Here is a 26,368-nt window from a genome sequence, read left to right on the forward strand (position 1 = left end):
TATATATATATATATATATATATATATATATATATATATATATATATATATATATATATATATATATATATATATATATATATATATATATATATATATATATATATATATATATATATATATATATATATATATATATATATATATATATATATATATATATATATATAATTGAAAGTAGAATTGAAAGTAGAAAGGGAGCATCTAAACTTGGTGATATAAATATAGACAGACAATTAAGGTGTCAGTTCTATTAAAAGAGAGAAACGTAACTACAAAAAAATTCGAGAAGTTCAAAAACACATGTTGGTATCTAATCTTCTGAAATAACACTTCTTTTAGAAGACGAAATTCAGTTTGTTAGCCATTATAGATAAAAGGCCGAAAGTAAATTTGAAGAAAAAAAAAGTTTCTAAAGGACTTATAATCAGTAGAAGATCCAGGATTATAGGAGAAAAGTGGGTGATAGGAGGTCCAGCATTTTATGAATGAGAGAAGGGTCCTAAATCTGATAGCCAAATTTTTGTAACTTTGTGTCCATGTTTTATGTTCTTAGTCATCCAAAACATACAGCATATACTTTATGGTGTTTTGTAATTTTCTACCAGTCAAGCTTTTTGTTTATCCTGTGGAATTTGGATTTTTGACATTCCCTTTCTGTGGTTAGCAGTTAATAAAAACTCAATACTTGAAGAGATTTTTTGCCATTCAGCTAAAACAATCAACATTCTAATACTAACAACAGTCCAATACTAAATCAATTTTCATTAATGGTTTCTTCTGTTGAAATTCATTTTATTCAAACATATAGACAATTAATTGAGCAAACAAAACTTTCAACTTAAGCTACTTATCAAGGCCGTATCCAGGAGGGGGGTTAGGAGGTTTGAACCTCCCCCCTCCCCCAAATGTTTGTCTGACTCGTAAAAACGTAACAAAAATGGACTTAAAACAAATTTCGTATGCGTTTTTTGAGGTTTTATGTGTAACCCCCCCCCCCCACATAAATTTTTTTCAGTAAAACCCCCTTCGGAAAAAAAATACTGGGTACGGCCTTGCTACTTATTTAGCTTTTAGCAAAGCGCTAATGACACTGTACACTTTTTGGAGGTTTCATGAGCAGCAGTACAACAATTGATTGCTTTAAAGATTTCTAGACACAAAACAATCTATGATAGCTTATTATATTTTACTGAAAACTAGTAGGCTAATAAAAACCTTAAATTTAAGAATTTAACTTTCAGTAAAGCACAAAAATTTATGCTTTTCACAAAACTTACATTTACTTGCGGTAAATTCCTTCGTTTCAAATTTGTCTCCATAGTTCATTATAAGTCCTGTTCGTTTAAGTTTCATTTCTTCGTTCATAGCGATGTCTGCTCGCTTTAGGTCTGACATCGTATTTAAGGTAATTTTTGCTCATTTAAATTTTTAATCCGCTCTTTGCTTAAAAAAAATACTTTTCTTTAATCTAGTGTTTCATAAATTACTGGGTTCAAACAGGCGTTTTTTGTCAGACTTAAAATGACTTATGCATGACACACTTAAAAACAACAAAGATCAGCTCATATCAAATCAGTAAGTTCCGCCTGCTAAAAAACACACAGATCCACAACACTTCTCCAAATCATTTCCTCCAAAATTTATTTTTTGTGACTAGCCGTAAGTATATCTTGTGGATATGAAAACATTTTCAATGGTGCAGCTGAAATATATCAATGTTGCCATAAAGCCGTTATCTCCTAAAATTCTAGAAAAGAACAGAAAGACTGGCTAAAACCGAAAAAAACCCTGATTTGCCTGAGAGTCCCACAATATATAACCAAGACAAGAAACGCTTATCGAAAATCCTTCTTACCTTTCCGCGGCAGACTGCCATGAACATTGCACCCTGATGAACAGGATCCTCGATAGCCTTATAATAGTCCTTCATTACGGTATTGAATGTCTCTTTTGTTTGCGGCTCAACGTATATTGGCTAAAACAAAATAAAAAGAAATATAAGCAGTTTTTAAATCAAAATATTGTCGAGAAGTGATCTCGGAAAAGACAATGTTCTTGCTTAAAATTAAAGTAATACCAACCCACAAAAATGTAAGCCACCTATCAGTAGATTAAATTGTGCTTGTTCAAGATAGAGCCTATTACTTAATCAAAATGAGGAAAAAGAAGCCTATGTTTAAACTGCTACATCTAAAAGACATCAAATCGGAACTGAGTGTATTGAAACGACTAGGAAGGGTGTGAAACGCTTCGGAACGCTTTCAATACCGCGTAAGAAAATTATTTTTTCTCAGCTGAAAAATAGACAAAATAGTGTGACCTCAAACCACATAACATTACGGACCAATTTCAAGTTCCACAAGAAATAAAATAGTTCGGTTTTTCAGTCGACCGAGTCTTGTTAATCAGCATTGGACAACGCCTTAATATTCAGGATTTATTCTCGACCTTGAAAGATCCCCAATCAAACTAAATCTTCATTTATTCACCATTACAAGATGTGTTGGTTATTGCTTAAAGTTATTACGTACGTGAAGACAACCTGTCAATCGTTTGAGACTAAGATCTATCGACTAATGTAAATTGACAAAGACTTATTTATGACAGTCATTTCTAAACAGTTAAAATAAGTAATTCTGTCAATTAAGCATGTTTACTAGAGGGGTAGGAGGTCCCTAGACCAAATTCCTTCTAAAGATCTTGATATTTATGGTCTTCAGACTACTTGCTACAATTTCAATTTAAATCCCCGTTTTTCAAAAGATAAAGTATTAAGAAAATCGGGGAGAACCTGGATTTAATACAGATCAAAAGCACAGCTACCTTAAACATTATGTTAGAATTTATTTCCACATGAAGACAACAAGGTTCTATTGATATTAATCAATAAAGTAATAGCACTATAAACTGAGAGCCGCTAGGCAAGGCTCACGATAAATCTTACAGGTAACTGCTTCGATTTCACACCTTATTCATTCCCAAGGTTTTTGGTTTAAAATTCTCATTCCAATTTTCTTAGTTAGATGTCACTACTAAAGTGCTTAAGTCTGTATACCTTGATCCGCATAATTTCACCCCATTGCCCTTCATTTTGCCAGTGTTCAATGCATGACTTCATAACAGGATACGAGGGAAAGAAAACCAGCATTCCATGGGGTGTAACTTTAGCAGCATAGAAGATAGCCTTCCCCAAAGAGGTCAAGTATTCAGGATTACTCCTAAAAAGCGATAACAAATAATATTAGCGATTGTATACTAAAGGTTCAGGTACAAAATTGAAAAATTCAAAAACTTCATTCGCCCCAAAAAAGGCTTTCTTGTTCTGTGTACACAATGCTTTCCTCTCCCCACCCCCGACAGATGGACCCTCTTGAAAAAAAAAATCGTGTATCCAACCTGAGAGCAAAATCATCCTATTCGGTAAGAAACCAAAATTTTTTAGATCTTCTGTCATTTAGTAAAAAAAAATTATGCTATTTAGAATGATCTATGTGGGACCTCTGTAAGACCTTCAGCTGATTACCAAAAGAAAATTCAGATTCTTCCTAATCAACCCATCAGCACTTTCCTTGAGAGCGACACTATACTATGAGCGAAGTTACCCTATCCCACTTAACTTTTTTCACCATATTACCGACCAAAGGAAAAAGTAAGCTTATACAGTTTTATTAACTGGAATATAGAGCGTTAACAAAGAAGCGTTTGAATATTAGCTTCACATACTTGGCTAGCTTTGTTAGTAAGATAGTGGATGCAACGAAGATGTAAAAAAAAGAATAGCCAAGGCTCAGGGTGTTTTTCCTAGTTGAAAAAAGTATGGAAGAATCAGAGGCAACGCTATAGCGTTGCCTAAAGTAAACGCCATACGGCTCCAATGTTTTATTATTGTTATTTTTTTTCCCAGAGGCACTTCATAAGGAAGGGGTCTTCGTATAAACTTCTAAGGGGGCTCATTCGATTGGAAATCGAGAGCTTTTAGTGCCCTCTATAAGGGTCAAAAGTGATTGGAAGGCAACTAGCACCCCTTCCACGCCCACCATTTCCCCAAACACATCCAATCAAAATTTTGAGAAAGCCATTTTGTTCTACGTAGTTGATTTCCAGATAGAAATAATGGTTTCGATGAGGACATTCCCCCACAGCACTAAGGACCCGGGTGGTAAGTTATGTCCTGGGGGTAAATAAGGTTCTTATAGAATATTTTGTCATAAAAACTTCAAAAATGGCTCATTCCAATGGAAATTCAAAGGACTAGAGCCCTTTTTAATATTCGAAAGTGTTTGGAGGGCGACTAACCCCCCTCTTACGCCCACCTTTTTCCACAAACACATCCAATCAAAATTTTGAAACAGCCATTTTGTTCAACGTAGTAGAAAGTTCTGCAAAATAAGTCTTTGAGGATGATAATCCCTCCACAGCCCTCAGGGCAAGGGTTGTAAGTTATGCCCTGGGGGCATATAAGGTTTTTCTAGAAGCGCTGTCGTAGAAACTTCAAAAAGGGCTCATTCAATTCGAAGTTTAAAGGGATAGTACCCTTTTAAATAGTCAAAAGTCATTTGAGAGAAATTAACATTCCTTCCACAGCCGGTTTTTCCTGAAATATACCCAGTCAAAATTTTTAAATAGCCATTTTGGTCAATTTAGTTTAAAGTCCTGGAAATTATATCTTTGAGTAGAACACTCCCCACACAGTCTTCAGGGCAAGGGTTATAAGTTAAGCCCTGAGGGCATATATTGTTCTTATGAATGGAATGGTTGTATAAACTTCAGAGAGTGCTCATATGATTGGAAATTGAAAATTCTAGTTCACTTTTTAAGCGTCAAAAGATGTCGGAGGGTACCAGCCCCCAACGCCCTTTTCTCCGAAAATGCATCCGATAAAAGATTTTGAGATGGCAATTTTGTTAAAAATAGTTCTAAGATCATATAACAAAAACTCCGGTGTCGACACAGCCCCTCAGAGCCCAGGGGCAGGCGTTGTAAGTTATGCCCTGGGGGCATATATGGTTCTTATAAAAGGGATGCTCGTATAAACTTCAAAGAGGGCCATTTGATTGGAAATTAAAAGTTCTAGTTCACTTTTTAAGTCAAAGAGATTGGAGGGCACCTAGCCCCCCCCCCCTCCCATGCCCTTTTTCTTCAAACCCATCCAATAAGAACTTTAAGATAGCCATTTTTTTTAATAGCTAACAGACCATTCAACGAATACTCCGGGGTCAACAAAGCCCCCCAGGGCCCAAGGGCAGGCGTCGTAAGTTATGGCATGGGGGAATATAGTTCTTATGGAAGGGATACTCGTAAAAACTTCAGAGGGGGCTCATTTGATTGGAAATTGAAAGTTCTAGTTCAGTTTTTGAGAGTCAAAAGAGATTGGACGGCAGCTAGCCACCCCCTCCCCACGCCCCGTTTCCTCCAAATGCATCCAATAAAATTTTGTGATAGCCATCAAGTTTAAAACTGCTCAAAAGTCAGATAACAAAAACTCAGGTGTTGTCACAACCCCCCAGGGCCCGGGGGCAGGCGTTGTAAGCAATGTTCTGGGGCCGTATATGGTTCTTATGAAAGAGGAGCTCGTATAAACTTCAGAGAGGGCTCATTTGAATCGAAGTTAAAAGTTATAGTTCATTTCCTCAGAGTAAAAAAGATCGGAGGGCAACTGGCCCCTCCCGCCCTCCATATCTTTGGGTTTATCAGATGGATAAACCCATCCGATAAAGATTTAAGGTGACGATCTTGTTGAAAATAGTTCAACCATCAGATATTAAAACTAAGGGGTCGACACAACCCCCCAGGGTCCAGGGGCAGGCGTTGAAAGTTATACTCTGGGGGTATATATGGTCCTTATAAAAGGGATGCTCGTATAAAATTTAGAGAGGGCTCATTTGGTTGAAAATGGAAAGTTCTAGTTCACTTTACAAGATTCAAAAGAGATAAAAGAGCAATTAACCCCCCCACGCCCTTTGTTCACCAAACCCATCCAATAAAAGTTTTTAGATAGCCATTTTGTTAAAAATAGTTAAATCATTAGTGTTATACTGGTAGCTCACCGCTGGCACCAGTGTTATAGTGGTAAGCTTAAAAATATCGGGGATGTAAATATCCTATTTACAGTATACCCTGCCCCGGGGTATGATAACGTGATCGAGTGGTCAAATGGCCACTTTCTAAAGCCAAGTGTACCCACCCTGGGTTACCACTAAAAATCTCTAACTCTCTCAATGGAGGTAACAACCCCCCTGTCAAAATAATAATAACGGTATCTCGTAACTCTGTTCCTACCCTGCCTGGGTTCCAGGAAAATTAGTACACAGCTTTTAGAAAATACCTTACTTGTATTCTTCCAAACGGTCACATATAATAACAAAAAAATGCTTCCCAAAACCGGGTCTAAATGCAGACTAACTCAAAAATAATATTTTATAAAGCAACTTTTCATAGGGGTGGACCTTCGCTTGGCCCAACCAATCCTCTCAATCCCCATTCAAAACCCATTCTACTTTTCCTTGCCTTTACCTTTCAATGATTCAAACCAGGAAGGCCAAAATTGAATTTAGTTCAAAGCTAACTTATTGCGAAACAAACTAACTTAGCAACCAGAATTCAACTTAGGATTAAAAATTATCCTATAGGCAAATGTAATTGCCGAAAAGAAGGGTTATTTCTCTGAAAAGAAAAGAAACAGGGGTGGGACCCCAAAACCTCCCCCCGTAAGATAAATGACCACCCACGCGCCACGCTGGTCCACCCTTACAAATATAACACTTATCTTCAACTTTACAAAATCCCTCTGTCTTCTTTCTTTGACCACTTTCTGTACTTCCACTGCTTGGTTCAGTATCTGTCGTTATCTTTACGTCTTTACTGTATAACCGCCAAGGTCTCTATCGTATAGCATACGGATTAAGCTTTGAAAGATGAATTCCCCAAGATTCGTACAAAATGATCGTGCGCAGCACAATCAAAACACAAATATTCTCGCTCTCACGAATTCACAGTTGAGAGGAGCAGAGAATCAGTTTCTGGCACATTTGATGATGCCAGCCATCATGAAAAATTGGCTGCCCTAGCCTCTTAATTTCCATCTGTGAAAACAACCCCACATCTCAATGAAAAAGTAAATTGCCCCTTGGCATAATTTGAAATAGTCTAAGGCCGAAAATGCAAAGGCCTGTGAAAACGACAAAATTTTGAGCGAACCACGAGTCGCCTTTTTTCTGGGTTCCCTCCCCTGGAATAATCAAATGCAGAATATGCGTTGATGCTAATTGAAGATGAAACTTAGATACTGAATATGGTTCGCCGGAAATAATTGTCGATTCCCATGAAGAATAACAACTATGAATAGGGTTACTGGACAAAGGTTTGGGTGAAATGTGAAGTGACTGGGAGAGAGTATCCCCCAAGGACTCCAGATCAGAGAGGCAAAACCTCAGTAAAGGGATCACAACTTGTCTGCCAGTTGTGCATTGAGGATAAGGGCTATGTTTCGCGACTTCCCGCAGGGGATCTTCCCCAAGGAATTCCTCCCCCTCATAAAGGATCGACATATCGTTTTAGTTAACATTACTAATCTCAGATTCCTTCCCAAGTTTTTCAAATCCAACTCGGCAGTCAATATCTCCCAACTTTCCCCCACCTTATTGTAGGTCACTCAACTCTGTTTTATAATCATCTTGTTTTATTCCCCATGGGTCTTGGACCTCTTTTCCCCCCTATTATTTATGTTATCAAGGTACAGCCCATCCAGCATTTAATTTTTCTCCCTATTATTTATGTTATCAAGGCACAGCCCGTCCAACATTTTTTCAATTTTCGCCACTTCAGGCTGAATCTCCAAATTTTGTCTCTTTTTTGCATTTATTTGTTCTTTTTCACTTTTCTCAATTTTATCATTCGCGCAAAATAATACATCATCGTTAAATCTGATTTGGACTCCAGTGTCCACCATCTTTGACTGCATTACTTCATTACAGCTCCGTTTAATATCTCTTTTCTCTCTTTTACTTCTCTTTACTTTTACCGCAGAAACAAATATTGCGTTATCAAATAGGAACTGAATTCTGACATTTGGTTTTTCATATTGTACTAAAATTTCCCGAAGATTGTGAGGAAAAGTACATAAGATTAATATCGTCTTCTTTTTCTCTGGTACAATCAGCGCATCATTTTGGCAAACATTTTTCGGCGTCTCACACTCGTTAAAACCACTCTGAAGCTTTCCATTTTTTCAAAATTTTCCCAAAAAATCATTATCGCGCATCTTATTTTCAATATTCTTTGGTCTGTTGACTTCTGCATCCTACTTTTGCTGATTATCATCATTTTGAACACGAGTATCAAGTATTTCGTTTTCCGACAGGGCCGAAAAGCCTCCCAATTTGTTTTATGGGCCGGTCCACCTCCCCCCGTAGTCAACGAAGTTGTATATTTTTCAGTAAAAGTGATTAATGTTTGGTAATTTTCATTTTCTCGCAGTTGATTCTTAGACAAATTATTATGGCTATCCGACGGCCTATAAGTAACTTGTGATAAAACGCCACTTTGCGAATTTCCCGAACGAGTTTTCATTAGTCTGTCAATTGTTTTTGCAACATCCTGGTAATATTTTTTATCGGCCTCCCTACGGGCCTGTCTTTTTTCCGTTCTTTCTCTTTTATCTTTCTCTGTTTGTTTCCTAACTTCCCCCTCTTTTTGCTCTCTGGCTTTTCTTTCAGCCTCTATACGTTCTTGTCTTTCCTCCTCTATTTTCTCTTCTACTATTTTATGTAAAGTAGAGGTGTATACTTTTAGAGGTCTAGAATTGTTTTTAATTAATAGAAGAACCCTGCCAATAATTTTCATCTGAAATTTGTCAACCCTCTTATTTAACTCTTCGTAGGGTTGAAAATTTTCTCTAAGTGCTGTTGTGTACGCCTCGTAAGCAATGTATGCCTCATAAAAACCCCTATAAAATTTCTTATATGGATCCTCAATAATCAGTTGACGTTTAAGAACAATCTTTTCATCCTCCATCCCTTCTCTTAATAGTAAATATGACTCTGCATCATTTCAACAATTGCCGACCGTTATTTTACGTTTTCCTTAACAATTTCTTCGTATATTTGTAAGTGCTTTTTATCGGCCTCCGGAGGGATTTTGTAAGCAATATCTTCTGCCTTGCTAGCTCCGTTGAATTCTGCTACTCTTATCAAAAACTCCGTATTGCTATGATTAATGTCTTTAGACAAGATTCTTTTTAGAAACTATTGGTTGCTAAATATCTTAGAACGACTATTTAATCTAGAGCTAGCGTTTTTAAGGTTAGTTGGTCTCCATATATCCGGAATCCAGAAATTTTTCGGTTGCTCTCTCTTAAAAAGCTCCAACTGAGCCTTGTTTTCTCTTTCTGCTTCATATCTACATTTCTTTTTTCCAATGTCTCTTTCTTTATACGGTGCTCTAGCTCCGTCGTACTCTATTCCATTCTTTCTCACTTTATCTTTCTCACCCTGCATTTTTTTTCTTATATTCTCGGTGCTCTCTCTCAAAGGCGTCCATATTAGTCTTTCTCTCTAATTTCCTACTTTTTCTACGGGCTTCACTCACCCTTCTCGGTCTTGAGTTAATATCATTTCTGTCTGACATTATTTCGAAGTTCCGTTAACTTCAAAATACCTCTTCAGTCTAAATGAAAATTCCTTTATCCATGTAACTTCCTGTTTCTTGCGAAAAATTGCTGTGTGTCAATTAGCCTGTTATTTGTGAACTCTAATTAGGTGCGTGATATATTGATTTATAAAATTTGTTATCAATGTCTAATTAGGCAAAGCCCATTTAGATCCTCATAATATCATGAGTCGATTCAGTATTTTTTCTCTTTATATTTAATCACAATAGTCTACTCTGTAGGTCGTATTAACACGTGTTTTTGAAAACATAAAATTCTTTTACTATCAGTGCTGTTGGTAGCTCCTTTTCTTGCTGCTACCAGTTTTATACCGGTAACTCACCGCTGGCACCAGTGTTATACTGGTAAGCTACAAATATCGGGGTTGTAAATATCCTATTTACAGTATACCCTGTCCCAGGGTATGACAACGTGATCGAGTGGTCAAATGGCAAATTTCTAAAGCCAAGTGTACCCGCCCTGGGTTACCACTAAAAATCTCTAACTCTCTCCTTGGAGGTAACACCCCCACTGTCAAGATAATAATGACGGTATCTCGTAACTCTGTTCCTACCCTGCCTGGGTTCCGAGAAAATTAGTACACAGCTTTTAGAAAATACCTTACTTGTATTCTTCCAAACGGTCACATATAATAACAAAAATATGCTTACCCAAACGGGGTCTAAATGCAGACTAACTCAAAAATAATTTTCTGTACAACAACGTTTCATAGGGGTGGACCTTCGCTTGGCCCAGCCAATCCTCTCAATCCCCATTCAAAACCCATTCTACTTTTTCTTACCTTTACCTTTCAATGAATCAAACCAGGAAGTCCAAAATAGAATTTAGTTCAAAGCTTACTTATTGCGAAACAAACTAACTTAGCAACCAGAATTCAACTTAGGATTAAAAATTATCCAATAGGCAACTGTAATTACAGAAAAGAAAATGGGTCATTTATCTGAAAAGAAAAGAAACAGGGGTGGAACCCCAACAATTAGATAATAAAAACTCTGAGTTGACACAAACACATTTTTCACTTTGATATTGTTACTTTGATACCAGTTTAGATACTTTGATGAACATTTGATTTTTTTTTTTTTAAGTTTGATTTTGAAATAAGGAATTTTTAAAAACTTGAAACTTTACGTAATAAAAAACGAACATAAATTAATTAAAAAAAAACTTTCCGAAAAATAAGTTTTTCAAAGACAAGTAAAGGCCATTTTAAACTTAATCAGCAGATACAAATACCTTAAAATTCAAACTCAAAACAACCAGGAATTACTATTAAAGAATAAAGGAAACCCAAAACAAACAGATATTAAATAAAAAATCAAAGCAAAAAACATACAACACGTAATAACATAAATGAATAAATAGATCTTAAAGCGAGCAATGCTTGGATTAAATATGAAAATCAAATTTAAAACGAAAAAAAAAATTTTGCTATTGAAGGTAAACGAAACTTAAAACGAACAGAAATTAAATAAACAATGAATACAAACAAACAAACAATAAATATTAATGTAAGTGAATAAATAAATCTGAAAACAAGTGAAACTTAAATTGAATATGCAAATCCAGCTTCAAACGAACAAAAATCATTACAAACAAGAGTTTGGGTATCGCCTCCTTCTCTCACTGTAAGTCTAAAACCTACTGTGTCAATGGCGCTTTACTGAAAACTATATGCGTCTTGAACATTCTTGGAAAGTATAAACAACATCAAATGGAATATTTGATGTATAACTATATTAATTCTTGAAAGATCCATCAGTTCAAGAATATATTTCATTGGAATTTTATTTTTATTTTCAATGTTGTAAGAACTGGAAAAGAAAATATTTGTAATATAATTCGTTTTCAGGTAAGCGCCAATGACGCAGTAGGCTTTTAGTTTTTATTTACAGTTAAGGAAGAGGGCAATAACCAAACTCTTGTTTTTAGGGAAACTATATTCGTCTTGAACAACTTTAGAAAGAACTAATAAATTAAACTGAATATTTGATGTATAGTGATATTAATTGCTGAAAGCTCATCAGTTCAAAATTTTACTATAATTTTAAGGTTTATTTTCAATATTAAGTACAAAAGAAAATATTTGAATTAAAATTGGTTTTCAGTAAAGCGCCAATGACGCAGTAGGATTTAGACTTTTACAGTGAGAGAAGGAGCCGATACCCAAACTCTTGTTTGTAGTGTTTTTGTTCGTTTCAAGCTTGATTTGCAAATTCAATTTAGGTTTCACTCGTTTTAAGATATATTTATTCACTTCCATTAATAACTATTGTATGTTTGTTTGCATTGATTGTTTTTTTAATTTCTGTTCGTTTTAAGTTTCATTTATACTTCAATAGCAAAATATTTTTTTTCGTTTAAAGCTTGTTTTTCATATTCAATCTAAGCATTACTCGCTTTAAGATATGTTTTTCGCTATGATTGTTTATTCAATTTCTGTTCGTTTTGGGTTTCATTTATTCTTTAATAGTAATTTCTGGTCGTTTTGAGTTTGAATTTAAACAGTTATGCGTATCTGCTGAACTTAAGTTTAAAATGGCCTTTACTTTTCTTTGAAAAATTCATTTTTCGGAAAGGTTTTTTTTTTAATTAATAGCACAATAAGTCTACAAGCCAGGATTAGAATATTGGAAGCTACAGTGATAACAGAAGTCAAATACAGTTCTGAATTACGGGCGCTTTGGAAGACAGAGGAGGAAGATCTATTAGATGTATTCCAGAGGAATTGCGGATAATTTTGGCTACCCGTTTGACTGACTTTATATCAAACAGCAAGCTCAACAAAAATGTGGTTCTGTGTTACTTTCTAGGACTACAATAAGAAAAAGCTTGAGATAGATAAGGCACATTTGGCGAATGGCGGATGAGAGATCACCAGAGATCATCTTTTTCGGCCATGCATCTAGTGCCAAATGATAAGAAGTTCGTTCCCGAGTGGGGTGAGAAGAGGCCGTATGGAAGAATTTAAACGAAAGTGACACTACGCATGAGAGGGCAAAGAGGGAAGCGTTGAAAAAATTGGAATAGAGGAGTGTGCGCAGCTGTGCTGGCCTCAGACAGCTTGGTGGTGCAATGAGTTTTTAGTAGTAGAATTTCTAGAAGTTTAAGGGTTATAAATAAAAAAAAACATTGCGCACAAGTAATGTTTGAAGGATCTAAGATACGTTTTTTCTTTATTTGGTTAAATATCAGCTTCAATTGCTGGGAGTATGTTTTACCATCATGAACTGGAATCATTTGAAGTTATTCACTAGCTCTATTTGTATTGCCATATATTTTAAGAGGAGGTAAACAAAACTTTAGGAACAGAACCTTCAAATATACAAAACTTGAAAAATACTGGCCTAAAAATTCAACATCTATAAACATATCTATTCTAAGACTCATCCTCTCCTCGGTAAAAATTCTAAATCCCCTCGAGTTTCAAACTTATGAACATATGATATGAACAATACTGGAAACAATATCCCTGGTCATCCTAAGCACTTTTATATGATGTGGTTCCAGCAAAAAGTGACTGTATTTTTCTGATAACACATTACTTATTTAAGTTCAAAATCAATTATATGTAACATTTCTTTGAAAAACAAACTGTATCTTGTTAAGATCCCAAGAATCTTAACAAGATTCACAGAGCAGAAAAAATAACACTCTTTAAAAGCAAGTAGAAATTAAAAGATTACCTGTTATTATAAGACGAATTTAGAGTAACCTTATTAGGTCCCAGCTGGAGAACAGCTACAAGAACCTGATCCTCTTGAATAATATGCGGGTTTTCCAAAGTAACCGGGAAGGGGACATGCAGCTCCGCAGCAAAGGAATCCAGCGGAGATAAGGTACCACTTGTTAAAATGATGCATCGTGGCTTCAGTTCTATCAAATCTTCCATACTGAAACAAGAGTCAAAGTAATGTGCTCATTATAGATTCAGAATAGAGATATATTAAAACGTTAGGTAAAAACACAGACAAAATAAAATAATTTTTCAGGAATATAACAAGCAATGAGCGATATAAGAAGAATATTTTGACAGCTATTTATATCTCTCTTAATCAGTACAAATTTATTTGTTCGAATAATGTGGTTATGCAATAAAACCAAAGATATGTGCCAAATGAGCGATATAAGAAGAATATTTTGACAGCCATTTATATCTCTCTTAATCAGTACAAATTTATTTGTTCGAATAATGTGGTTATGCAATAAAACCAAAGATATGTGCCAAACATAGACATGGCCAAACATATGTGCCAAACATAGAGGACTGAGAGAAGCAGGGCCACCTTCTAAACTACTAATAAAAAACACGCTGTGATCTGGGGTAGGTTTATGTTTGAAAAAAGCCATTTTCAAAATTCTAGGTAGTCTTAGAGGCAGCACACAAAACAGGAAGTAATTAGTGGCTTCATTGGAGCCAGTTTGGTCTTTGTTTGTAGTTTTTATTTTAGATAGTTTTTTTAATTTTAGAACTAAAGACTAAAAATAAATAGAAACATTAAATAGACAAATAAAAGAAACATTAAAAACTAAGCCAAAAGGAAGTAAGCGAAGAAGTAAACTAGTGAGAAGAAAACTATAATAGACAAGTAGGCTTTTTCAGAATGGTGATAGCAAAGAATACTGAAGCTACGAGATAAATGCCCCCAAAATTGATTGCAAGCTTCAAGTCTAAAGCTCCAATGTCCAAAAACCAAGTTAGGCAGGCTTAGTTTGGATTAAGTCAGGATCGACTGTTTTGTTATGCTTAGTTACGCTTGAAAATTGTTCTTGAGGCTAACCAAAATCAGATGGTTAACTCAAAATTTTGTTCAGATGTCTTTAGAGAAACAAAGGACATGAGAGGGGGCTAGTTACCCTCCTATCTTTTCGGTACTGCAACTTTGGATCTCCGTTGGAATGAGCCCTCTTCGAAACTTCTAGGACCATTGGTTCGATATGATCAACCCTGGTAAAAAAAAACAAAAAAAAACAAGGAAACAAACAAATAATCACGCATCAGTTATCTTTGTTCTGGCAAAACATATAAAGTTTCCCCATATTTCAAAATGAGAGCTTGAAACCTCTAGAGTAGTATTCTATGATATGCTGAATCTGACAGCATGATTTTCATTAAGATTTTTTAGATGTCTTCAAAAATTATTCAGAAATTAAGATTTTTCAGAAATTTTGTTCAGATGTCTTTGGAGAAACAAAGGACATGGGAGGGGACTAGTTACCCTCCTATCTTTTTGGTCACTTAAAAAAGGGAACTATAACTTTGAATCTCCGTTCGAATGAGCCCTCTTCCAAACTTCTAGGACCATTGGTTCGATATGATCAACCCTGGTAAAAAAAAAACAAAAAAAAACAAGGAAACAAACAAATAATCACGCATCAGTTATCTTTGTTCTGGCAAAACATATAAAGTTTCCCCATATTTCAAAATGAGAGCTTGAAACCTCTAGAGTAGTATTCTATGATATGCTGAATCTGACAGCATGATTTTCATTAAGATTTTTTAGATGTCTTCAAAAATTATTCAGAAATTAAGATTTTTCAGAAATTTTGTTCAGATGTCTTTGGAGAAACAAAGGACATGGGAGGGGACTAGTTACCCTCCTATCTTTTTGGTCACTTAAAAAAGGGAACTATAACTTTGAATCTCCGTTCGAATGAGCCCTCTTCCAAACTTCTAGGATCATTGGTTCAATATGATCAACCCTGGTAAAAAAAACAAAAAAAAAAAAAAAAAAAAAAAAAAAAAAGGAAACAAACAAAAAATCACGCATCTGTTATCTTTCTTCTGGGAAAACATATAAAGTTTTCCCATATTTGAAAATATGAGCCTGAAACCTCTACAGTAGTGTTCTATGATATGCTGAATCTGACAGCATGATTTTCACTAAGATCGCTTGACTTTGTGGGGGTGTTTCTCCTCTTTTTCTACAATCAGGCAAATTTTCTCAGCTTCACTGCTTTTGATGAGTAACATTAAACTTAGTGAACTTTGTATATTTGGAATCACCATGAAAATTCAATTTTTTATATGAATCTATTGTCATCAAAATTAAGTTTTTTAGAATTTGGGTTATTATTTGGCCAAGTCACCCCGTACTACAACGAACTGTTTGAAAACAAGAAATTAGATCCGTACATTATGCAAATAGAAAATAACATATCAATAGATTACGTTGTCTATGTTTGAGTTTTTACGAACGAAAAACATTACTAAATTAACCCAGTTAATCAATACTTATGTTTTTATGGTTCGGTGTGGCATCAAGGTGAAAATTTACACATGGCTGAAAATAATTATGATTTTGTAACAGCCAAAAGGAAATAGTAGAAAATCCCGGTTTTCAGATACAAATAGACCTAATATCGACCCAGGGGGCAAAAATGTTTCAATTTTGACGTCGTTGGTACTTCAAATGAATGCATGTCTAGGTCATTTATAAAGAAGTTATAGTTTGTTATCTTTTTACAAAAAAATTCGGCGTTTTTTTAAGGATGCTTCCTTTGAATAAATCTTAAACTATCTTAAAAAAGAAAATAACTTTTGCTGAAGATATGATATACAAATTATGAGATGTGAATTTTCTTACCGGTATCTTAAGTTCTTACATTTGTCTATTTTGAGATACAAGTATAATTATTGCAGAAAGAATGCTCTAGAAATAGGTGCGTTTGTTTTAAGGGCGGTGATGGAGGCGTCAGAGACCCTCTATATGCCTCCAATCATACATTGGAATAATAACGGAGATTCCAATCAAAAGGGTGGTAAACTATGGCATGGTATAGAAAGGTTGCTCATTGGAAAGTATTTTGTGGTTTCACTGGGGATTGATCGCCTGAGAACCTACCTACCTTACTACAAAGGCATTGGTCTTGGGTTGGTGCTGCAAGGTCCACAGGCCCACTCGGTACCTTCAATCACACAGATTGACAATCTTTGTATGATTCTAGTCAAACAAGGTTCCACATGACTACCTTTCTTCTAACAGTTTGGAAGAGGGGGAGGGGGCTGTGTTAGAGGAGCCGAAGACCCACTTTGCACCTCTTCTAAAACAAATTAAAATTCTTTCATAATTCCGCTTCAAATAAGGTGCAACAGACCTAACACACTGCTTAATATTTAGCGGGGAAAACGACAGAGTAGGGTGCTCTTTCTTCTAAAGAAAAATTCAGTTGGGGGGGGATTAAGTACAATTCATACTTAGCTCGTTCTTAGATGGGGTTTAGATTAAGCTTGTGCTTACATAGTCTGCTTGTTTCTGCACTGAGTTTGGACTTGGCTTGTTTAAGTGCTCAATCAGTCTGCAGCTTGCACTTACCTAATTTTTAAACTGTATCTTGACTTATATCGCTTTGGCATCGCTTAAACAAAATTTCGTAACTTGGACGAAGGTTGCTGTTTACTCTGAAATTATTCTTACCAAGCGTGGGCTCCACTCGTTTTTGTTCAGAATCAGGATATTTTTTCCCACATTACAGAATTGGTTGGTTTTCGCACCCACTCAGGCCTTCGTTTTTTGTTGTTTTTTTTTCAGCCCACAGCTTATAATTCATTTATTTTGTACTGAGCCAAGAATTAGCTAGTTTGGCCCCACTTAGTAGCTTATGTGGGTTTTTCACCAAATTTCCAAAGTCCAACTTTTTGCGTTTCAATCATAGATACGGAAAATCCTTAAACTATCTCGGTTTATAGAAAACGTAGCGTGCCTAGCTTTCTACTCAATAATGTTGGAGGAGGGGAGAGAGAATGTAGGGATCACGGGGCCAACTTGAAAACTAGAATCACATGCAATTCCATTTTGCTATTGCATTGGAACAATTCCTTGAATCAATATCTAGCTTAAATGAAACAAGATTGAAAGTCCTTGTATGATTCCGGTTTTATGAAGGTGTAAAATTTTACTAAAATGTATCTGCGAAAAATCGGATTTTAAATAGTTTTGGGCCTTTTTCTTTGGGGCTGCGTGGGCTGCGTGGACCCATATACATTATTCTTCCTCATTATATTATAAAGTACCAAGCCCATTATAAAAGTTAAGCAAAATGATAATTGATTAGAAATACTGGCAGAATTGGAGAAAATGAGTCTTGACCTGACAGAAATATGCCTTAAAGATCAAAAGTAGAGGGAAAAACTATATAAACACCATCTTATATCCAAACACACAAATAGCAAAAATCGATTGGTTAAGTAGCTATCATAAGTTGATCTCTATTAAACCTAGGGGTAAGTACAAACACTATGATGGAGAACAAACAAAATCAGCACATATTTAATGGTGTCTCGAACGATTCTTAAGGTTTGAGAAACGGATGCTTCAAATTTATTATCAAGAAGTTTGGGTTTACAAATTTCAGATTAAAAATTTATCTTCATAAGTTGAAAAAAAGGATAAAAACTTCAAGTCATAATGAGGCCCAAACAACAAAACGACGCTGAGACATCAAGAGGTGGAACCATTGATGAACATATAAACAACACTAATTAAAGAAATGGAAATTAAAATACGACAAAAAAAAAATGTAGGGAGGAAAATAAAATATTACCCAAAACCAGGACTGAAGCACCAGTAATTCAGCATCTTAACTTGTTTCGCTGAGGATGCATCGCTTTTACTGAGCCATTCATCGACTTTTCTGTTAGATTTAGGCTTGGATTCCTCAATCCCAAAGTGTGTCTATAATGATAAACCAATTAATAAACTTAGATTGAATGAGCTCCTCTCTCTATCTAAGAGCCAAATAGCAGAAGGACTAGTTTCATTCTTGTTCTAGAACTATGGTGTATGTTCTAGAACTTCTGTTCTGGAAGGGGTGGAGGTTCTCTCTCTATCTAAGAGCCAAATCGCAGAAGGACTAGTCTCAGTCTTGTTCTAGAACTAAGGTGTATGTTCTAGAAGAGGTGGAGCTCCTCTCTCTATCTAAGAGCAAAATCGCAGAAGGACTGGTTTCATTCTTGTTCTAGAACTAAGGTGTATGTTCTAGAACTTCTGTTCTAGAAGGGGTGGATCTTCTCTCTCTATCTAAGAGCAAAATCGCAGAAGGACTAGTTTCATTCTTGTTCTAGAACTATGGTGTATGTTCTAGAACTTCTGTTCTAGAAGGGGTGGAGCTCCTCTCTCTATCTAAGAGCCAAATCGCAGAAGGACTAGTTTCATTCTTGTTCTAGAACTAAGGTGTTCTTAGACTTGTTATAATACGCAAACAAATTTCCGGGAATTCGATTAAATCAAAAAATTTGTCAAAAACGAAATAAAACTAGAATTTGGAGCGTCAAGGTTGATCTTTTTATAGTTATTTTTGAAAATTTAGATGAGACCTTGACTTCTACCTCAAGACATAAAAGCAATAATTTCTGTTCTGCACGAACCTGAATTAAAAAATCCCTGAGAGCCTTGCTCTTAGAGCCAGGACATATCATTTTTTCTTTTTTACAATATTTAATAGATTAGAGAACAATTCCCAGAAACACCAGACAATTTAGAAGTCAGTCGCTCAAAATAAAATATCCGATTTATTATTTTAATGAACATTCGTATATGCCTTATGGATTTTTCATACATAAAACCTCGACTTTTAATCAAATTTGTCTCTTGAGTTTTGCGTTCCCTAGCTCTAGGTTAATTGAACTCATGTTAGTTTAAAATCTTGGTAATTTAAGCTTTTTTCCGATCCCTTGAGTTCCAAATTATTGATAGTCAACTATATTTTTTTGCCAGTTACTTGAAGCCAGACTCGCAACCTTCCATCCTCTGGAAACGGGTATATTTAACTTTTAAAAATTAGTAGGCATAAAACTACTTACTCTATAAGCACGATTCATTTTCTCTACAAAATGAAGCTGGTTTTTCGCAAACACCACTTTAATAAGATCCGCAAAATTTTGAAGGCCTGCTCCCTTCCTTTGAAACGGGGAGTTGCTATTAGCACTTAAATATTGTATAACTTTGTCTAAAAGCTCTAACAATGTCAAATAATTTCCTTGCTGTACTCTTGCACTCAATAACAACTCTCTTATAAAGCGACCCTCTCTTGTTAATCCTTTAGCTTTGTTTTCAATTTCAACATCGTCAAGGACTTTTTCGAAATCGAGGAGAACTCCTTTCAGTATGAGAAGTTCATCGGGTCCAAAATCTTGAGGAGTAATTTGAACATCTGAACTTTCAGATTCTTCATCTTGCTTCCCATAGAGTTTCAGAACCTAAGAAAATTACAGATAAAATTAATTTAATGAAGTTTTGTGGGAAAGAATTTTTCACGTTTGGTATAAAAATTTTACAGCTCACAATGGTGCACATTGACGATGCTATTGTAGGATATATCTTATCCCATCAATTAGCTTGATAGTTTCTTTTTTTTCTTTCTGGTGGGAATTTTTTTTTAAAGTTACCAAAATATATTCCTTACAATAGAGTAAATGAAGCAGATTTCGAATTGTCAATAAAGACAGGACAAGTGTTATAAAAAGGAAAAAGAAGAAAAAGAAAAACTACCAATGACACACAAAATTGTTGGAAGAACATGCAACCATCGATTAGCTGTCTCAGCTTTAATAGACGGTACCAAGCGAAGATTTAACGAAATAGACAATAAAAGACTAAATTTACTGATAAAAATAAATGACTAAAAATTCCGAGAAAACACAGGATTTTTGGTTGAACCATGGAGGTCTTTTTTTGTAGGTTTATACTGGTTCGTATTTAGGTATTTATGTCCTTTATTGAGCGTTTTCGCTTGATGGTTGGTGCCTTGTTCGTTTTGGCATGGCTCTTGTTAGTTTTTGTACAAATAAATTATTATTTGTATAACCACGTTAGCTTTCAGTCGACTCAGTTTAGCCAAGCATAGCCAATTTTTTGGTTCAGCATAATAGGCATTCAGTGTAGCTTTGTTGGCTTTAGAGTAACTTCCTTAACACGAATACTGGTTATCGATTAGGAATTCTGAAGTTCTTTAAGTAGCACAATTATGACTTATTTTATTCACGTAGGAATTGCGGATTCCCTCCTATCATCTAAATGCTTAACGTAAAATTTTCAAGGAACATGCTTATTAATCTTGTTCATTGCCTAAAATCGTATAATCATTTGCTATTTAGGCAAAGTTGATCGTATAGGGTCAGATCTGTAGACATTTCCAAAATTGTGTTTTAAAATTTAACTTTCAAGTACTATGGTATCTAATACCATGTATTTTATTTTTGAATTAATCAAAAAAACTTTTTGCAAAAAAAAAGTTTTTCAAAAAAAGTAAAAAACTCCATTATACCAAAAATCAACAGAAACAGAATAATATAATTTACAAATCGTACAGATACGGAAAATTTGCATTAATAGATAAGTGAAATCAAAACTAAAAAGAAATTAAAATGTAGAACTTAAAACACGCAGAAATTAATATGAGAATTGCTCTAAACCCTGTTCTTTCTAAAAGCAAGAAAATAATTTGCACATTACTGAAAAAAATTCAAAGAATTTACTGAAAAAATGTGAATTGTCAAATTAATATACATAATGCTGATATTTATTCCTTAAAATCTTAATTAATTTTTGATTACTTAAAGTTATAAAAGTGAAAACATTTAAAGATTTTTTCAGTAAAGTACAAATTAGCTTAACAAAATGGCTATATCGAAATTTTGTATTGGAAGTGTTTGAGGAAATGATAGGCGTGGAGGGAGACATTTGCCCTCTGATCACTTTCGACTAACAAAAAAGGCACTAGTTCTCTCAATGTCCAATCAAATGAGCCCTTTTTGAGGCTTCTACGACAAAAATTTCTATAAGATTGTTAGATGCCCAAATGACAGAACTTATGACACTTGTCTTAAGGGGGGGTGGTTGTCATCTTCCAATATATCGTTTCCAACACTTTCAACAACCTTGAACAAAATGGCCATATCAAAATGTTGATCAGAAATGTTTGTGGAAATGATGGGCGGGGGGGGGGGAGAGGGATTCTTCTTCTGATTACTTTCGACTATTAAAGAGGGCAATAGCCCTCTCAATTTCCAATCCAAAGAGCCCTTTTTTAAGTTTTTACGATAACACTTTCTACATGACATTATATACCCCCAGGGCAATACTTACAACCTTAGGCCTGAGGGCTTGGGGGGGGGGGGTTGTCCTACTCAAAAACATAATTTCCGGACCATTCAACTACGTTCAACAAAATGGCTATATCAAAATGTTGATCGGAAGTGTTGGGAGAAATGATGGGTATGGGGGGGGGCATTCGCCTTCTTATCGCTTTTGACTATTAATGACGGCACTAGCCCTCTTAAATCTCAATTATAAAAATCTTATATGCCCCCCGGGCATAACTTACCACCCTTGCCCTGAGGGTTGGGGGGGGTTGTCATCTTCAAAGACCAAATTTCCAGAACTCGAAACTACGTTAAATAAAATGGCCATCTCAAAATTTTGTTTCAATGTGTTTCGGGAAATGGTGGGTGTGAGATTGCCCTTCAATTATTTTCGACTATTAAAAAGGGTACTAGCCCTTTCAGTTTCCAATCGAATGAGCCCTTTTTGAAGTTTCTACAACAACACTTTCTATAAAAACCTTTTATGCCCCCAGGGCATACCTTACAACCCTTACCCTGAGGGCTGTGGGGGGGGGGATTGTGATCTTTAAAGACCTAATTTCGAAAACTTTCAACTACGTCGAAAAAAATGGCTAAAAAAAATCTCAAAATTTTGATTGAATATGTTTGGGGAAGTGGTGGGCATGAGAGGGGAGTTAGTTGTCCTCCAACCACTTTTGACTATATAAAAGGGCATGAGCCCTTTGAATTTTCAATCAAATGAGCCCTTTTTCAAGTTTCTACGACAAAGGCTTCAATAAAAATCTTATAGGCCCCCCGAACATAACTTACAACCTTAGCCCTGAGGGCTCTCGAGGGAGTGTCATCCTCAAAGACCTGATTTCCAGAACTTTCAACTACGTTGAACAAAATGGCTATCTGAAAATTTTAATCGATGTGTTTGGAGAAATGATGAGCGTGAGAAGGTGGGTTAGTTACCCTCCAATCACTTTCGACTTAAAAAGGGCAAAAGCCCTCCCAATTTCCAATTGAATGAGCATCTTTTGAAGTGTCTAAGACAACGCTATCTATAAAAACCTTATATACCCCTAGGGCATCACTTACAACCTTTGCCCTGGGGGCTCCGGGCGATTTGTCATCCTCAACTACACAATTTCTGGAACTTTCAACTACGTTGAACAAAATGGCTATCTCAAAACTTTGATTGAATGTGTTTGGGGAAATGGTGGGTGTGAGAGGGGGTTAGTTTCTCTCTGTTCACTTTCGACTATTAAAAAGGGCACTAGCCCTTTCAATTTCCAATCAAATAAATCCTTTTTTGAAGTTTCTACGACAAAACTTTCTACAAAAACCATATATGCCCACGGGGCATAACTTACAACCATTACCCTGAGGGCTGTGTGGGGGGGGTGCCACCCTTAAAGACCTAACTTCCAGAACTTTAAACTACGTTGGACAAAGTAAATATCTCAAAATTTTGATTGGATGTGATTGGGGAAATGGTGGGCGTGAGAACGAGGGTTACTTGTCCTCCAATCGCTTTCGACTATTAAAAATGGCACTAGCCCTTTCAATTTCCAACCGAATGAGCGCTTTTTGACGTTTCTACGACAAAGCTTTCAATAAAAACCTTATATGCTCCCAGGGCATAACTTATAACCCTTGTCATGAAGACTGTGGGGGGAGTTTCCTGCTCAAGGATATTATTTCCAAAACTTTCAACTACATTGAACAAAATGGCTATCTCAAAATTTTGATTGGATGTGTTTGGGGAAATGGTGGGCGTGGAAGGAGTGTTATTCCAATCGAATGAGCCCATTTTTAAGATTTTTACGACAACGCTTTCTATGAAAACCTTATATGCCCCCTAGGCATAGGTTATAACCCTTATCCTGAGGGCTGTGAGGGAGGGTTGTCATCCTTAAAGACCTAATTTTCAGAACTTTCAACTACGTTGAACAAAATGGCTATCTCAAGTTTTTGATTGATTGGATGTGTTTGGGGAAAACGTGGTCGTGAGAGGGGGGTTAGTTGCCCTCCAATCACTTTCGACTATTAAAAAGGGCACTAGTCCTTTGAATTTCCCATCAAATGAGCTCTTTTTGAAAATTCTACGACATCGCTTTCTATAAAAATCTTATATGGCCCCAGGGCATAACTTACAGCCCTTGCCCTGAGGGTTGTGGGGGAGTGTCATCCTACAAAACATATTTTCTATTTGGAAATCCAATACGCTGAACAAAATGACTATCTTAAAATTTTAATTAGATGTGTTTGGGGAAATGGTGGGCGTGGAAGGGGTTTTAGTTGCCTTCCGATCACTTTCGACTATTAAAAAGGGCACAAGCCACTCCAATTCCCAATAAAATGAGCCCTTTTCGAAGTTTCTACGACACCTCCTTCGATACGAAGTGCCCTGATCTACAGAAAAAAACAATACATTGTGCCAACATCGTTCTTTACTTAGGCAGCGCGATTGCGCGAACGAAGAAAGGCCAATTTCAAGATGCTCTAAAACTGGCGAGAGTCATGCCCCTATGTAAGGATGGAAATAAGCAAGATATGATTAATTAGAGACCAGTATTAGTTCCAACATTATTTTCAAAATGTTTTAAGAAGCTACGCATGGGCGACTATATAGATGTCTTGAGTCTTTGGGCCTATTCATGGGCGCCCATAAGCTGAATTCCAGGGGGGGGGGGCAAACCGCGTCTAATTGGTACTTTTAATGCTATATAATATAAATCTCAGAACAAAAATATAAAAATAAGGCAGCATCATTCAGCCAGGGGGAAGGGAGCCCCCCCCCTGCCCCCCATATGGGCGCCCATGGGCCTATTGTGCAATTTACAGTTTGGATTTAGAATAAGGCCACTCAACAAGTTATGCGACACATCATTTGGTTGGCCGTGTTAATGGTGGGTTTGAAAGTGGAAAAATTCAGCTAACAATTTTTGTTGATTTTAAAAAGGCTTCTGATACGATCTATTTTGAATTATTAATACATAAACTTGGTTATTTGGGTATCGGGCACAGCTGTCTTCAGTGGTTTCGATCCTATTTGCATGTAAGATCAATGCAGGTTACTACTAATGACCCTATAAGTACTGCATTCCAAGCAAACTATGGAGTCCCGTAAGGATTTGCCTTGGACCACTTTAATTTTCAGCGTATGTTGATACGTTAAGATTTCATCTTCCTGGTACAAATCTTGCAATATTTGCAGGCATCACAGCAATAACAATTGCAGATGCAAACCTTCAACATTGCACAGCTCCCGCAAATGATGTCCTGCACTATCGGAATAGCCTACACGTACTAGTCCAAGTTTTCTAGGTTTAAATGTTAATAAACTTAATAAATGACTTTTAGTAGTACTGATGTTTTGATAAATTCTTTGAATAATAGTTGTTTGGGTTATGATATATGATATGATATAAAAAAGGCATTTGATACGCTAAATCATGATATTTTGCTGGAGAAAATTAATAACACAGGAATTAGAGGTTGTTGGGACCTTTGGCGTCTTTTGCTTCAGAAAAATGCCTTTTTATAAATTTAACTTTATTTACGTTGAACATCTAAACCCCAGAAAAATTTTTATTACGATGTCTGAAGAATCCACTAATTAGCGAGTGGTTGAAAAAGCCAGTTCAGCGATGACTCATATAGCTTAAATTTAGAGTTTGAAAAAGCTTCAAAGGATGCTGGGAGTCTGATTTGATTCGGCCATTCATCACCTTTGGTCAGAGGTGCGCGCGCAAGCGCGCGTCTTAAAATGTATTGGTTAATTGTAAGATTTTTACCTTTAGTTCCGTTTTTGAGTTGTTATACAGCGTGACTTGAATACAGTAAGACTTTTTTTATACTATGTACTCTCTTAACTTTTCAGCCTAGGTCGAGTCTAAATAGATAGTTATAAATATTATCGGTAAACCTTGGCTTTTAAAAGTGGCACTGGGACCATTCGAACACGCTAGTAGATATAGAACCGTTGGAGTAACTGCGGAAATCCCACTATTTTGGGACGACGAGGGATGTCCCCCTCCAGTAAGTGGCATAGCAACACCTTTGCGCCATTTTTGCCTTTAAAAGTGTGACCCCGTACGTTAAACCTCCAATAAGTAGTGCCAGCGGTACTTACACATCCAATAAGTGGTGGCAGCTAGAAAAGGACCTATCAACAGCCCTGATAGCAAAGGAATGTTGCGTTTTCGAAGAGACGGGTTAATTTTGTCTAGAAAGTAGCCTATTGTGGTAATATATAAAAAGACAAAAATACGCAACCAATTAATAGAATTATGAAGGTCTATAATGGGCTGTGTGCCTTGTTAGACAAAAATAAAAAGAATAACGTGAAATTAATGAGTTGAGTTTACAGTGGAGGAATCTCCATATTGAAAAGTATCACAGGGTTTAAGTACAGATAAGAAAACGTTGAAAGTTGGGTTATTATTTTAGTGAATTGGCGGACTTAGATATAATCTTCAGTGACGAAAGTTATAAGAGTATTGAGGACGGCAAATTAGGAGAATTTGTCAGTTTGTGCGCATATTGGACAAGAAAGGTGGGAGGCACCTGTCCCATTGAGTAATCTGCCCAGGAGGAGATTATATTTGGAATACGAGTATCCAGGGAGGATACGTGATTTGTTTTAC

The 26,368-nt window shown here is 35.9% G+C and overlaps 1 protein-coding gene across 2 annotated transcripts in view; it reads right to left on the reverse strand.

Annotated features, from left to right (window-relative positions):
* The window catches only part of LOC148944477 (regulator of telomere elongation helicase 1 homolog), a 143,919-nt gene that overhangs the window by 22,361 nt on the left and 95,190 nt on the right, over positions 1-26,368 (reverse strand). For both annotated transcript variants that reach the window (XM_089100846.1, XM_089100845.1), the window contains exons 5-9: positions 19,470-19,865; positions 18,212-18,342; positions 13,354-13,560; positions 3,059-3,221; positions 1,859-1,978 (exon numbers count right to left, since the gene is read on the reverse strand). In XM_089100846.1, the coding sequence (XP_088956972.1) occupies positions 1,859-1,978; positions 3,059-3,221; positions 13,354-13,560; positions 18,212-18,342; positions 19,470-19,865 (1,017 nt within the window). The remainder of the gene's footprint in view (positions 1-1,858; positions 1,979-3,058; positions 3,222-13,353; positions 13,561-18,211; positions 18,343-19,469; positions 19,866-26,368) is intronic.

The sequence above is a fragment of the Artemia sp. Qi Xiang Cuo genome, chromosome 14 (genome assembly GCF_049724085.1).
Source record: "Artemia sp. Qi Xiang Cuo chromosome 14, ASM4972408v1, whole genome shotgun sequence".
NCBI lineage: Eukaryota > Metazoa > Arthropoda > Branchiopoda > Anostraca > Artemiidae > Artemia > Artemia sp. Qi Xiang Cuo.